The 16,898-nt window shown below is 39.0% G+C and overlaps 1 protein-coding gene across 3 annotated transcripts in view; it reads right to left on the reverse strand.

Annotated features, from left to right (window-relative positions):
- Positions 1 to 1,526: 1,526 nt before the first annotated feature.
- Positions 1,527 to 16,898, reverse strand: part of LOC139464008 (uncharacterized) — a 34,971-nt gene continuing 19,599 nt past the window's right edge. For all 3 annotated transcript variants that reach the window (XM_071245514.1, XM_071245512.1, XM_071245511.1), the window contains exons 9-16: positions 16,411 to 16,517; positions 8,702 to 8,791; positions 7,942 to 7,971; positions 7,081 to 7,301; positions 6,784 to 6,859; positions 5,706 to 5,783; positions 4,938 to 4,970; positions 1,527 to 1,768 (exon numbers count right to left, since the gene is read on the reverse strand). In XM_071245514.1, the coding sequence (XP_071101615.1) occupies positions 1,577 to 1,768; positions 4,938 to 4,970; positions 5,706 to 5,783; positions 6,784 to 6,859; positions 7,081 to 7,301; positions 7,942 to 7,971; positions 8,702 to 8,791; positions 16,411 to 16,517 (827 nt within the window). In that variant the 3' untranslated portion in view covers positions 1,527 to 1,576. The remainder of the gene's footprint in view (positions 1,769 to 4,937; positions 4,971 to 5,705; positions 5,784 to 6,783; positions 6,860 to 7,080; positions 7,302 to 7,941; positions 7,972 to 8,701; positions 8,792 to 16,410; positions 16,518 to 16,898) is intronic.

Below are 16,898 nucleotides of genomic sequence, written 5' to 3' on the forward strand. Positions count from 1 at the left end.
AATATCCTCAGAGATGACCTTGACTTTGACAGACATGTCACCAACAATTCCCGTGTAGAATGTGCAAAGATAAATACATATATAATGAGTCTTGAAGTATATTCTAAGCATATAAAGCCAAATTTATGAATACCTTCGTCCCAACAAACTTTTTGATAAATTATCTTGTGACCTTTCAATGACTTGTGCCAAAACAATTCCATGGAAGAATACCATCTAATAGTCATCAATAGTCTCTTTGTAGTAGGTATCAGAAAAACATCGACAGCGGCAATGGTGATCAAATTGCAGAATTCTGGGCATAAAAACTACCCAGCATTTATTTGAGGCCCGGCGTTAAAACGAGGAAATACATTTTTAGCATAGTGATGCATATTCCTTGCATAATGTTGCATGTGCAGATACCTGCTGTCAACATGATCAGCAAAAGGCTATGGAACAAAGTTCCATGACTAAATGAATATGCAACTGAGTTTACTGAGTATTGTATGATAGCTGAAATATTTGTCATGAAACTTCTACAAAATTATTTGATATTCAAGAAGATGTGAACAAATGCTGCTCTTTAAAATGGACACATTACAGTTATTCGGCTGGGACTGCCTGGTAGCTTTTGGTGAAACAAACAACACTTCTACATTACCAGCATGGAGTTACCGTATTTCAACGTAATAAGTGCCCCGCTCTAATAAGCGCCCACGGCGATATTTGCTGATATATTGGCTAGTAAACAATCCTAATTAGCACCCCTTCCGATTGATCAATGTACACAAGACTTTTTTATTCGCGTATATGCACACTCGTGTGTTATATGCACCCTTAATCATGGCCGATTAAATTCTGGAATTTATATCTGTCGTCACCATAAACCACGAAATTTCAACTCTGTTTTTTTCCCAAGAAAATAATATTCTAATAAGAGCCCCTTATTTCTAATTTTGTGAGCGCCCTGGGCGCTTATTACGTCGAATATGGTAGTACTATAATGAAAATGGCCAAGATCCCATTACAGTGTTACATCAGAGAAGGTGCCGACCCCCTTTTAGGATGCTGGTGCCAGCCCTGTTATGTGGTATTCCGGATCCTGCACTGCAATATGCTGGATGCCATGCAATGTTATCTATCCTACGGATGTTGAAATTTATTTTTCGTATTTATTTTGCAAAGAGTGACAAATCAATAAAATATTTAAGACAAATTAAGTGATATGCCGGATGCCGAAAGAGGGGGGGGGGTTGGCAACCTCATGAGAGACAGCTCTGTGATTTCATACTTTCTGAAATATCAAACTTCATTTTCCAATATTTGAACACAGAATTTATCTATAGGCTAATATCATAATATATTCAGAGTTGGACAAATATCTGACACACTGGACTATTGTCAGTAGTCTTTTTTTTTTACCAGTATTAATCTCTGTGGTGGCAGCTTTAAAAGAAAGAAAAGGCCAACCCATTACATAATAAAGTGACATACAACGATACATACATGTACAAACAAATATGCATGAAAAACAATAGGTGGACAGTAGTTTGTATAAAAAATATGTAATTAATTTAATTAGAGTTGACAGTTATCAAAAAGACCCATAACCATATGATCGGACTCCACCCTCTTTTAAAGGGTCACTCTCATTGGTTACTTCATCACCCATCTTGTAAGATGTGTTTTCAACGGGGCTTCTGATTGGATAACGGAGATTTTCTCGCTGCAGGTGCTCGCTCAGGCACACCTCTGTATTGATGCCTAATTTGGACATAAGCTTCATCTGAAAAAGAATATAGTCAGTGAAAGAGTTGCGTTTTTATCAAAATCAGCTCCTTCACTCCAAATTGATAAGACCTGAATAACCCCCGTAGGAGGTCACGTCGTGTACTATTGAGGGAAGGTTGGTGGTTCGATCCCATACCTAAAGACGTTAAAAGATGGTACGTGTTGTGACTATGACTAGTGCTTGGCATTATGGGGATAAAACCAACTGGTTGGATAAAACCATCTGGTTGGATAAAACAAATGGTCAGAGAAAGCAACTAGTCTGGGTGTCTATGTTAAACTGCAGCATGGTATCTCAGTGAGCTAGCACTATAAAACTGATAAAACAAGTACAAGCAGCCACACACACACAAACATTCCTGCACCATGCTATATAAGTGCAATAATCTTGAGCGCAATGTAAGCCCCATTTCATCTCACCTCTCCTTTGTTTAGACTGTAAATTCCCAACTGGGGAAAGACATGGTAAAGACATGGGGCCTAACGTTTCAGGAAGTTCAACTCCTATGGAGATTTGTCAGATCTTGATTGAGGAAGCAATCAGTTGGAGTAAATTTGAAAGAGAATTTCAGCTATATCACAACATTAAGGTCAACTTAATGGAGGGAGGAAGCCAGAAGTCTGTTTTCCATGGTGATACCAAGGGTTTGGTGTTGACAAACCAAAGATCATATTCTGTGCAAATCAGAGATTCAAACACAGAACCATCGAATCCTTGCATGGACAAGGGACACTACTCTAAATATTGAATTACAGGGTCTTACACTACTAGGCGACCCATGCCCTGTGACATCAATTAAACAATCAAATATATAAATTTTAAGATATTTTTTTGCTTGGTGATATCAATTTACCTTAACACATGTTCATATTTCCTTCTTCAAATTCATATTGTCTTCCTAGCAGGAAAACATATCATGTTTATGCTAGTGACCTGGCTATGACAATGGTTGTTCAGTTTCCTCATAACTGTAGAATGAGTGGGCGAATGAATGGGTGTCTCTCTATCGGCAGATGTATTAGTCTTATTACAGCTATATCAAGGTGACCTACTCAGAATAATCAGAGCTGGCAGGCTGTCACAAATTTATTTCAGGTGAGGCCCATTGATCATCACTGGTCCCCAAGACACTGGTACTCAAAGTACAAGATAATCGTAATTCCTGCGGCAAATATTCTTGCAATAGTGCCCCATTTTTATTTTAGAGATAAACCAAATTAAAAGCCTGACATAATACATTTTTAGTCAGTCAGATCAACTTATGTACTTGTCCTGACTATTTTTCACTAGGACGTGACTATTGGACCAGCATTTTTCTGTCCCTGAAGCAGACAGATCATAGCTGATAGTGTGAGAAAGGAGCATGATGCTCGGTCAGAACAACCACTAGACTGGAGTCATCTCCCTTACGTCAAAGTGAAGAGCACAGTTATACTTGACATTGTCACTAGACTGAAGTTATCTCCCTTATCTCAAAGTTGATGAGCACAGCATATACTTGACATTGTGAGTTCCACCACCAGACTGGAGTTATCTCCCTTATCTCAAAGTTGATGAGCACAGCACTACTTGACATTGTGAGTTCCACCACCAGACTGGAGTTATCTCCCTTATCTCAAAGTTGATAAGCACAGCAATACTTGACAATGTGATTTCCACCACCAGACTGGAATCATCTCCCTTACGTCAAAGTTGATGAGCACAGTAATACTTGACATTGTGAGTTCCACCACCAGACTGGAGTTATCTCCCTTACGTCAAAGTCGACGAGCACAGTAATACTTGACATTGTGAGTTCCACCACCAGACTGGAGTTATCTCCCTTATCTCAAAGTTGATGAGCACAGTAATACTTGACATTGTGAGTTCCACCACCAGACTGGGGTTATCTCCCTTATCTCAAAGTGATGAACAACAATATTTGACATTGTGAGTTCCACCACCAGACTGGAGTTATCTCCCTTATCTCAAAGTTGATGAGCACAGCAATACTTGACATTGTGAGTTCCACCACCAGACTGGGGTTATCTCCCTTATCTCAAAGTTGATGAGCACAGTAATACTTGACATTGTGAGTTCCACCACCAGACTGGAGTTATCTCCCTTATCTCAAAGTGATGAACAACAATATTTGACATTGGGAGTTCCACCATGAGCACATGATCAGGTCAGCTCATCAGAGTGTGCAAGTTTAATGCTTTAATACTATTTGAGGTACATATCATGGCTTGGAAATAATTAAGCCTGGTCCAGGCACCCAGTGGTTGATAGCATGAACAACGGCCCATACTGTTGGGGAACGATGACACAGTCAGCCAGGTCACACATTGTAATAACCAAATCTATATTTTGGTTGCCTCTTATGTCAAACATAACATGCTGGGAACCTATCCTGCCCCAGAATCCCCAAGGGAATATCGTTTAGAAGGTATCAATTTAAGAACTTTGTTATCGGATGTGTTCATATAAATGAGAACTACACTTCACTGATATCAGCACTTTTATTTCACTTGTAACAGAACTCAATGTACCGACAAGGCTAACATGTGTTTTCAGTAAGTACTTGATGAAAGCTACCTGATCACGCCAGAAAGGAAGGGGCTAGAGATATCAGACATTTATACATGTCTGATCAGGTTCATACACATGCTTCAAAGTTTTCCATATCTTTTAAAATTGACATTTCTAGTAAGTCAAACAGGGCCCTCATCAAACCTTGTCCCTTTGTGAGGCAGATCAGATTGATAGAATACTGTCGGATAACTAAAACAGCCAGTACCATGTGGTAACATTTGGGATTACACTTTCTCAGTAAAAAACAAACATTAATACTTTTTGGATGGAGTCCCATTCGTGATTCGAACCCACACTCTCAGAGTACGGCACGGAATCACCAGCACACAAAGTCAGTGATCTAAAAATATAACCCACTCAGCCACCAAGATTTCCACAAAAATGGAAGTTTGACAACTTAACTAGACTACCATATGTTACATTTGACCACTTTCTAAAAGGCCTTGTCTATTCCTAGAGCAGCAAGACAATCAGGCTTCTGCTAGTTCCGGTCCACAGTAAGAGGCCTGCCATCATCCAACATGTCTGCTCATACCACGGACCTATTTAAGCTTATACAAGGCTGTGCTCATACTGATGAAGAACTTACCTTTAACAATGAATATACTTGCAAACCTAATGCCTGAAAAAAGAAATTTTGAAAATAAATTCATTTGTATAAATTCAGTGATTGGACATCCACTGATATCCGCATTTCAAGGATCATCTTTTAGTCCCAAGACAACCCATTAATCTTCAAAATGTGTAATAATTTACTAATTTGTTTCCTATATTTGCCCTTATCAAGCAAGACTCTTTGTATGTCAATTATGATTGGTAGCAAAGGTGAAAATTAAAAGTAATTCCATCTTTTGTTTCTTTTACTTGAAAAAGTATCTGAATATGTTGCAATGTTAAGCCAGACTTGTAGGTCTCACAGACTGATATATTGGATGGATCCATGATCTAGATGTGAATAAAAGATCGGATCTGTATTCCAAAATACGCATACCGTATTCGACGTAATAAGCGCCCACGGCTATAATTGCTAAGATATTGGCTAGTGAACAATCCCAATTAGCACTCCTTCTGATTGACCAATGTACACAAGACTTATTTTTTTGCATATAATACGCACTCATGTGTTATATGCATTCTTAATTATGGGCAATTGAATTCTGGAAAAATGTATCTGTCGCATATAAACATTTCAGTGTGTCAGCATAAACCACGAAATTTATCTTTCAACTCTCTTTTTTCCACAAAAATAATATTCAAATAAGAGCCCCCTATTTCTTATTTTGAGAGCGCCCTGTGCGCTTATTACGTCGAATACGGTACCACCTTAAGGGCACAATTTGGCATGTTAAACACTTACCAAATACAGGACATATGTGAGGTACACCAGGATCACTAGTGCCACCACAACATAGATGTACCAGCGCTGGTTGGTGCCCTGGAAATAGGAAACGTATACATCAATATAACTAAAATCAGATGTTTTACTCTGATATGATTCCTCTCGATGTGAAGATCTGTCAACATTTCCATAGGAGGTTGCATCAGGTGAACCCTAAAAGACCTTTGACCGCCCAAACAAAATGAAGCATGCATTGGTTCTTGAGCCAATCAAATGTCAGCTTTGTAAAAGGATAGTATGACCTGTAGGGAGCATGGCATGGCACTCTGAGGAGACAGGGTGTATAAAAAAATCACAATAGAGTGTCATGACCTTCTTCATCTACATTCAGAACTAGTTGCTTTAGTTCGTTTTAGTCTGAAAGACTAGCTCACTCGTATGAGGACTTTGAATCTTCGACACTGATAGGCTGATGAGAACATTCCCGAGAAACAACTTTCTACGGATGTGTCCTCACATCTTCACTAAGAAGTCAGATATGCTTGTCTGAATGTTTTGCTCATTGTCAGAGAATTTAGAAGCTTTATGCTGATTGGCTGATCAGAAAGTTCACCTATTGTATCAGAGTAAAGGATCTCATTTTAATAAATTTGAAAGGCATTTAGAAGTGATACACATAAGGAAGAGAATTTATGGATGTCAACTTCTTTATTATAATAAAGAAGTTGACATCCATAAATTCTCTTCTTGAATTTTAGATAAGTAAGAAAAATCAGGGATTTAGTGTTACGAATAAAAATATTGTTATTGGATGTTTACCTGCTCTTAAAGTAACAACTGATGCTAATATAATCAATTGATAAAACATTTAAATTCCAAATATACCTTTAAATCAAAACTGTACATATACTTGACAAGATCATAACAACAGAGTGGAGTTCATATGACATGAGGTCACAGGGATATATTTCAATATGTCCAAGTTATCACTTTTTAAGCTTATGTTTCAAATGAACATAATTGATTTTCTAGTAATATAACATGAATGTATTTGACAAGTTCGCAATACAGTGAATTGCTATCACTTTCTACTTACCACAAACAAGTAGATGAGGTACAGGTTAATGCCCATCACTAGTAATGCTAGTATCCACACAACCATTTGCAGCACTCTTTAACAAACAAGATTTTTATAATTGTGAAAACATGATCATGCACATAAAAATGTATATAAATGTCTTCCATATATTCAGTTTTGTAACTTACTCACAATTTTCACATTTCATATACAGTCTAAATCAACCATGAGAAATAATTTTAGCAAATATATTCAGAGAAATAACATTAGTTGTATGCCTACTATTCACTAGTGTATCAGTATCATTTCAATTACCTCCCATTCTTGAAGCTTTCCATAATCCTTTTGCTGCTGGTGAAGTGCAGTATGGGTAATAATGCAAATGGCAGCTGCACACTCTGTAGGACATTGAGCCAGTTGTTGAGTTGGTCCAGCTGGGTTGTCGCCAGTAAGGCGACGATGATGGTGGGCACCATTGCTATTGACCGAGTTACCAACACCCGCTTCCATTTTTGCCAACGAATTCCCAGAAATCCCTACCCAAAACAAAACAAAATTATATGCAGAATATACACATACACATCTTAGTGATGAAATGATGCATCACAAATTTACACCTGATGGTGCAACACACAATGTTTCGATTCATGATTTAATTCTAAATGATTTAAAAAAAAAGAGCAATATTTACAAAGTTTTGCACTTACCTGTCTACTTGGGATAGTGTTCCCTATGTCCCCACCTATTACATACATGTGTATATCCCTTGTCATACCAACTTCAGAATGACACGATCTGATTAGTTTACATGACCTTGATAAAATACAAAGTATTCCGCCTTGGAGGGAAATAAGTTTCTCAGCCGGAGAATAAATCCCTTATACCCTGTCATGAGCTAGACAAGCTGCACATGGATTTCTGAGAGGCAGAATAAAAAGTAAAAAAAAACACGTGACATGGCACAAGCTAAGCTCTGCTCAATCGAACAGCTGTTTTCTATCAATTTTGAATGTGTTTCAATTATTTTACAATGTCATATTAGAACATGTCGTTAAGATAAATTTGTTGTGGTAAGAGGCTCTGGCTCATGGTGTAAAACCTAACGTGTGACACATAAAACCCAATGTACCCCTCGTGATCCTGATACAACTTATAATGTATAAGACCATTTCTTACCTCCATCACAAACTGACCAGCATATGTCCCCTGAAATAGTAAGGAAAACATTATCAATGATCAACAGTGTTATGACACATAGTTTACAAATACTGTGACTCTTAACATTTTTACCCCTTTTTTCAAAACAAAATTCCAATGTTTCGAGATATACTGTTAAACGCACCTGACCATGCATGAGTCCCATAGCACATGGCATGTAGTTATATTGTCTGAGTGCCAAGTTCCTGCTCATTCTCTTGTGACTGACAGCAACAAAATAATATTTCTTTGTTTCGGTGACATAATTCTCAGATTTAATAAAAGTAACGATACTCATAAATTATTATCCCTATACAATATAAATTTTCTTACTGCATCAATTTATGGTATGCTGAAACAATTCATCTAAGAGAAAAAACTATTGGCTCTAGCTGTTTTCAATTTAGTGGTTTCAAATGTGAATAAATCATTTGAAAATAAGCTGACTGCACAGTAGGTTTCTGGAGGAAGAGCTATGATGTAGATAGTTTCTTTCATGATGATGCAGTGACCAGCACCATCATAATGCACCAGTTTATGGCCTGGGCCACTTGCACAAAGTGATCTTAGCGCTAAGATGATCTTAACTCCAATACTTTAACATAGGCTTACAATAGTCTTAGCGCTAAGATCGTTTTGTGCAAGTGGGCCCTGGTAGTGTCCTTGATCTTAACCTTTTCATATTTCACTGTAAAATGTTCAGGGTATTCATATCCTGATAACAAAGGTAATGACTCACAGTCATGGTTGAACTCTGACCTGCTGCCAACACCCCAATACCCCAGATAATCTTCATACCAAGACCATAGTTGGCAGCAATCCAGTCACCCTGGAAACAACAGGTGCTTGGTCTCAATACATTGTCTTAGTCTTGATACATTGGAACATCAAACAGCTGGAATGTTGCTGAGTCCGTGTTAAACAACAAACAAAGCAATAATACATTGTTAAGTCTGTTATATTAGGTATATTGTTCGACCAAGTGAGGTTAACCAATAGGGGCACTGTATACTGTAGCTCTCCTGGATAGTCAACAGTTGTCAACAAAGACAGAAACATAAAAACAATTGCTGTCAGCATTGACAATCAAAACATTTCTGCATACAAATCAACACTAAAATCTAATGATTTGAACCAGAAGCATACATGCCAAATTTGCCTCAGCTAAATATGCCTTCAGAGACAACTTTAGTGCACGTGAAAACAAGGTCAAAATGTCAAATAATACAATCAATGGAACATATCAGTTGAAGTTAAACAAATACCAAATTTTATTACATTCTGAACAAGAGTCATCAGGAGATGACATATCTAGTGCAGTTCAGTATTTAAAAAAATCCCAAATCATCAAAAGGCACCAGTTTACCACTAGACTGATCTGCACAGCAAGTTTCATTCTTTCAACGTACCCAAACAATATAACCACTTCATGCATAATAGCCTACAAAAGTCTGCCAGAAAAGGCATTTTAGTGACTAAATCAGTTGACACAAACTATTTCAGGCCAAATAAAATACAAAAATGCATTGTGCAACATTTAATATAATTTTTGTTTCAGCCAACACTAGCTAATAGTATAAAGATATAAACCATCAAATGAAACTAGTGTGGTGCCAACCATGGGTGGCCATTCAGCCAACACTAGCTAATAGTATAAAGATATAAACCATCAAATGAAACTAGTGTGGTGCCAACCATGGGTGGCCATTCAGCCAACACTAGCTAATAGTATAAAGATATAAACCATCAAATACAACAAGTGTGGTGCCAACCATGGGTGGCCATTCAGCCAACACTAGCTAATAGTATAAAGATATAAACCATCAAATAAAACTAGTGTGGTGCCAACCATGGGTGGCCATTCAGCCAACACTAGCTAATAGTATAAAGATATAAACCATCAAATAAAACTAGTGTGGTGCCAACCATGGGTGGCCATTCAGCCAACACTAGCTAATAGTATAAAGATATAAACCATCAAATAAAACTAGTGTGGTGCCAACCATGGGTGGCCATTCAGCCAACACTAGCTAATAGTATAAAGATATAAACCATCAAATAAAACTAGTGTGGTGCCAACCATGGGTGGCCATTCAGCCAACACTAGCTAATAGTATAAAGATATAAACCATCAAATAAAACTAGTGTGGTGCCAACCATGGGTGGCCATTCCGCCAACACTAGCTAATAGTATAAAGATATAAACCATCAAATACAACAAGTGTGGTGCCAACCATGGGTGGCCATTCAGTCAAAAAATACAAAGTTGCAATAAAGGACAAACGTATGCAATAATAGTCAAATGTTATGAAAAAAGAATGAATATTTCAAATAAAGGTCATTATTAACATTCGAATAATGAATTCAAAATACAAAACAATACCTATGTATGGGCGGCGATTCGGATGAAAAATACAAAGTTAAAAAAAGGGACAAAAGTACACAATGAAGGTCAAATATTACGAATAAAGAACTAAATGTTACTAATAAAGTATCACATGCAGTATACAGTATGTCAAGAGATATATACAGTATACCACATGCGGTAATATACAATGTACCACGAGCAGTGTACGCTGGGCAGTAGCGCACATTTCCTACCCCCTCTCCCTCGAGCAAACCCCTCGTGGGGGAGTGACCAGGTCACAGGTCAGGCGTGCACTGGACAGCTGTTTCACTGGGGGCTAGTGAGGGATGCGGGAGGCCGGCCATACATACTCTTGGAGTTGTGGGACTGCAACTTCATGCTGTTGTCTTGTAAGGCCAAGAGTAAGATCACCAGGACGACCACTGCACGTGAGGCATGTGAGGTGTGGACGAGATACTACATGGCATAGCTGTATTACCTTATAAAGAATAGTAATGAATGTTAGAAAGAGATATATCCATCAAGACCGGCGCGAGCTGGCAGTTGAGATCTGGGAGCTGAACACGAAACAGCTAGAAGCTCCCATGCACAATAAAACGTTGTGGACCCGCAGACGGAGTTGTGTTGTATATTGAAGAAGTATCCCCTAGAACAACATACATTTTCTACGGCGGATATATTGGTGGAGCTTCGATCCTCGGTACCTCAAACCCAAAGCACCAAGATAAAGAAGGTAGTCAACACGAAGTGAATTTCTATTATTCGTCTGGGGTCCACAACATCATCTACAACATCAGCCAAAACGTTGTTCACAACATCAGCCACAACTTCATCCACAGCACCATCCACAACAGCAACAACGACGGCCACAACAACAGCAATAACAACAGTCAGCATTCTGGTTCAAGTGGTACGTCTACTCTCAAGCTATTTCATAAAGCTTGATATCGGCTCATCATTATTGTCTACATCGTTTTCCCTACTCTGAGACCTTGTCACCACACCTCCGCCATTAGCTGGGACCGGCAACTTCTGGGAATACCAGTAAAAGAAGAATCTGAAGTTTATTTCATGACTGAAATAAACTTCAGATTCTTCTTTTACTGGTATTTCATGACTGAAATAAACTTCAGATTCTTCTTTTACTGGTATTCCCAGAAGTTGCCGGTCCCAGCTAATGGCGGAGGTGTGGTGACAAGGTCTCAGAGTAGGGAAAACGATGTAGACAATAATGATGAGCCGATATCAAGCTTTATGAAATAGCTTGAGAGTAGACGTACCACTTGAACCAGAATGCTGACTGTTGTTATTGCTGTTGTTGTGGCCGTCGTTGTTGCTGTTGTGGATGGTGCTGTGGATGAAGTTGTGGCTGATGTTGTGAACAACGTTTTGGCTGATGTTGTAGATGATGTTGTGGACCCCAGACGAATAATAGAAATTCACTTCATAAAGCTTGATATCGGCTCATCATTATTGTCTACATCGTTTTCCCTACTCTGAGACCTTGTCACCACACCTCCGCCATTAGCTGGGACCGGCAACTTCTGGGAATACCAGTAAAAGAAGAATCTGAAGTTTATTTCAGTCATCGCAACCGTCCTCTACCACTAGGAAGGTATACGACCAGTGAAGCATTACACAGTCCTCGATAGATATCATCAACTACAAGATCAGTGCCTGAACCAGAGGTCTCAGCTTTCTTCATTCTACTGTGTGTCTGTAGTGTGTCTATTGTTTGTCTGCAGTATCCTCTCTCAAGAAACATTTCTCAAGAACGTAGTGACAATTGTTTTCTGAAACGAACATTTTATTATTTATTTCTTGGAAGAATTCATCTATTTCATTCATTGGAACATTTATTGGTAAGAACTATTTTTTATTTCCATTTTTATATAGAACAGAAATATTTAACGCCATGAATGTACTTTGCGATCCATGGGGCATTCCATACAGCCCATTAGCATATGAAACTCACTCACGTCACTCTTCCTCTTCAAGTTCGCCTCTTCAACACGAAGCGCCCCCACCCCAATCTACATTCTATACCAACTGCCCACACGTCATGTCTATGTTGCACTTTCTTTTGTTGTTATTTTTATGGACTTTTGTCACAGTATTCATACACAGTTAGACACCCGCGTACTCCACTCCCGCACATATAGAATATATTAACCTGTTAATGGCTTTTATATTAATCAGAAGTTTAAGTTAATAACCTTCATATTATATGTTGACGTACATCAGCTTTTTATCCTCAGACATTTAGATACTAGATAACGGTTTAATTTTATGCAGTCTAAGTCCTTCACATGATTATTCGGATAAGATATACAATATTTGATTTCTCTCTAGTGTGTATGAATATATGAGAACGAATGCAAGCTGATAGGAATGTTACGACTGGCCGTATGTGAGATTTCTTTGTCCTGTATGTGTTGTACAGTTATTGGTATTTGTATTGATTATTGTTTGTGATCTGGACATGTTCGTCCACTTCTATTATGATGTGTATTGATGACAAGAGGTTTATTGTATTTATTATGCTGTAGTTGAAATATGCTGCGTGTGAGGAGGGAAGAGAAAGAGCTAAGCAGAGTGAGAGAGAGAAAGAATAAAAGGATGTGTGTGAGCCAGAGAGATACATATATTTTAATCAAATTTCAAACAAACTCTTCGTAATGCTTCACTGATGATCTCATTAAAATACCACCAGTGATTCAAAGTCTACTTTTTATACCAAATACACAACCGTGCATTCATCCCCCTAACAAACCAAAGACATAACAAATCGAACACCTCAATTTACCTACAAACAAAATCGGATGATAGATGAAACATTGTCAACATATTTGTTTGTTAAGTTGTACAAATTGTGTTTACAGGTATGTTTATATGTGAAGGTTATAGTTTGATATACAATCATGAATTAATAACAACAATGCAACAAACATTTATCTGCCACCTATCATTGGATATGAAATCTGATATACTATAAAAAATTAACTTGTAGTTCGGTCATCAACTGTATATGTAATATCTATATTTATGTATGACAGGCTTGGGGGTGAAAGGTGTGCGCAGTTTTGTGTCTCGTATAGGTGTCAACTGTGTACAAACAGGTACAGGACAACCCTCAGACAAAAGAGCCATCACGCCATTGTCTGGGGACCTGGAGAGACACCGGGCGTTATATTGAAGAAATGATAATATAGTGATGGGGAGAAGGAGAGGAGTAGTAGTGTAGTGATGGAGAGAAGGAGAGGTGTCAACTGTGTACAAACAGGTACAGGACAACCCGCAGACAAAAGAGCCATCACGCCATTGTCTGGGGACCTGGAGAGACACCGGGTGTTATATTGAAGAAATGATAATATAGTGATGGGGAGAAGGAGAGGAGTAGTAGTGTAGTGATGGAGAGAAGGAGAGGTGTCAACTGTGTACAAACAGGTACAGGACAACCCGCAGACAAAAGAGCCATCACGCCATTGTCTGGGGACCTGGAGAGACACCGGGTGTTATATTGAAGAAATGATAATATAGTGATGGGGAGAAGGAGAGGAGTAGTAGTGTAGTGATGGAGAGAAGGAGAGGTGTCAACTGAAGATAAACAGGTACAGGACAACCCGCAGACAAAAGAGCCATCACGCCATTGTCTGGGGACCTGGAGAGACACCGGGTGTTATATTGAAGAAATGATAATATAGTGATGGGGAGAAGGAGAGGAGTAGTAGTGTAGTGATGGAGAGAAGGAGAGGTGTCAACTGAAGATAAACAGGTACAGGACAACCCGCAGACAAAAGAGCCATCACGCCATTGTCTGGGGACCTGGAGAGACACCAGGTGTCATGTCGCTATGCGGCAGGGTGGCTGATGGATTCCACCGTCTATCTGTCCCTTGATCACGGACAGACACACAGGCGTGTTCGATACCCATGGGAGGGGGATAGAGCAATCATCCTCTTTCCTGCAAGTCCCGGTGCTAGTAGAAGGGCCAGCCATACCCGAGGGGAAATTGTAAACAAGATAAGTGCCATGATGTTGATGTTTTGTGATGTAATTGTATGTAACTAACATGGATGCGCAGAAGAAAGGAGAGTGATTGCTAAAGTCAACTTTTACGTTATATGCATTAATGTGCAAGCATAGTGTGTATGCTGAACGTGGGTCAGTGGACGCCAGAGTGAACGACTGATGTGTGAAAAGCAAAAGATGAGGAGGCAATATGATAGTTTGTTAATACACGATGATGACTGATAGGCTAATTTGGCTTATTATCTGATCATATTATGTCATATACAGGTATTAATCTAGCCATAAGAAACATGAACATGGAACAAACAATAGGTTCCCCACCGTAGTGTTGGTGGTAGTTTTCTCATTACTGATGCCTACTGTTATAAACCAGCATAAGCAGATCATTGTTCGTATGTTGATATGATTGGTTGTATATCATGACTGTACATATGTATGTGAATGTGTTAGTAGATTGTATTGTACGATTATGAAGACAAAAAGTGGTCCACAGCAAAACATTGTACATCCCACCAAATCTAATTCTAAATTCATGTCCATCTATAATATTTATTGTTTATCTATAATATTTATTGTTTAGCGATTAGACAACATTAAGGAAATTCCTTTTGATATATATCGATTGCCGACTGTATCTCATTCACAACCCTTATTAAGGACGTGAGGACACGTCCTTCGTCACGATTGGATCGTATATCACATGCAGTATACAGTATGTCAAGAGATATATACAGTATACCACATGCGGTAATATACAATGTACCGCGAGCAGTGTGCGCTGGGCAGTAGCGCACATTTCCTCCCCCCTCTCCCTCGAGCAAACCCCTCGCGGGGGAGTGACCAGGTCACAGGTCAGGCGTGCACTGGACAGCTGTTTCACTGGGGGCTAGTGAGGGATGCGGGAGGCCGGCCATACATACTCTTGGAGTTGTGCGACTGCAACTTCATGCTGTTGTCTTGTAAGGCCAAGAGTAAGATCACCAGGACGACCACTGCACGTGAGGCATGTGAGGTGTGGACGAGATACTACATGGCATAGCTGTATTACCTTATAAAGAATAGTAATGAATGTTAGAAAGAGATATATCCATCAAGACCGGCGCGAGCTGGCAGTTGAGATCTGGGAGCTGAACACGAAACAGCTAGAAGCTCCCATGCACAATAAAACGTTGTGGACCCGCAGACGGAGTTGTGTTGTATATTGAAGAAGTATCCCCTAGAACAACATACATTTTCTACGGCGGATAAAAGGTCAAAATACAAAACAATGAGACGCCGGTTAAAAAATAAAAGTTGATATAAAGGTCAAAAGTACACAATATTAATAGTCAAATGTTACGAAAAGACGTCATAAGAAAAGAAAGAACAATGTGTACGAAAGAACGTCAGTGAGCACGAAAGGACGTTTACAATAAAGATATCAGTGAGCATGAAAGGGTGTTGACAATAAAGAACGCCAGATGGTACTGCAATTTGTAAAACATTCCAAGTTTAATCAGCTTGTTCCGCCATGTATATGATAACTGAAGGCATGTGTGTGTGTGTGTGTGTGTGTGTGTGTGTGTGTGTGTGTGTGTGTGTGTGTGTGTGTGTGTGTGTGTTTGAGTGTGTGTGTTTGAGTGTGTGTGTGTGATGTCAGACGGTGAGTGCACGAGGAGTGATTAAACTCAGAATGTCTTACAAATTGCAGCGCCATCTGGCGTTCTTTATTGTCAACGTCCTTTCGTGCTCACTGACGTTCTTTATTGTAAACGTCCTTTCGTGCTCACTGATGTTCTTTCGAACACATTGTTTTTTCTTTTCTTACATTATGACGTCTTTTCGTAACATTTGACTAATGATATTAATACTTTTGTACTAAAGAACGTCAGTGTACAAAAAGAACACTAAACTGCAAAAGGACACAGTGACGATAAAGAATGCAAGAGGGTGCTCCAATTTGTAAAACATTCAATGTTAAATCAGCTTGTTCCGCCATGGACGCCATGTATATGATAATGCATGCTGAAGTGCTCAGTGTATTACATCGCTCCTCGAGAAGTACCTACAGCTTGGCGTAGACTTGCGTTGGCTGCATACTTGGGGTCGGAGAATGCCGCAGCGAACACAGCCACCACAAATAGGTTGATGAGGAAAGACAAAAACAGAGCAATGGCTGAAAGAAAAACAATATCACTTCAATTTGGATATTCATGATAATTATCCTGAGACAACATTGCAATTTCCTTCTTCACTTCCATCATATGACACAGAACCTCTTCAACATATGGGGTGCTGGTTGCCCTTGGTTACCAATTAGAGTTATCTGTCCTTGATCTCTCACATTCCTTCTCATTGCACAAGATACAAATGTGCTTGCATTTTGGGAAATATATCCTTTAACATTGCCTTAATTGGCATTCTTCGCAAGGCAAGGGAGTTGATGGACTATAAAAGTCCAAAGTTTCCACCCTTGCTGAACTAGGCTGCAATTATGGAGTTATAGTTTGGCTGGACCAACGAGTCTATGCATAGTCCAATCAAAATCAAGTAACGA

This window comes from Haliotis cracherodii, unplaced genomic scaffold (genome assembly GCF_022045235.1).
Source record: "Haliotis cracherodii isolate W230 unplaced genomic scaffold, xgHalCrac1.p SCAF_16, whole genome shotgun sequence".
Lineage (NCBI taxonomy): Eukaryota > Metazoa > Mollusca > Gastropoda > Lepetellida > Haliotidae > Haliotis > Haliotis cracherodii.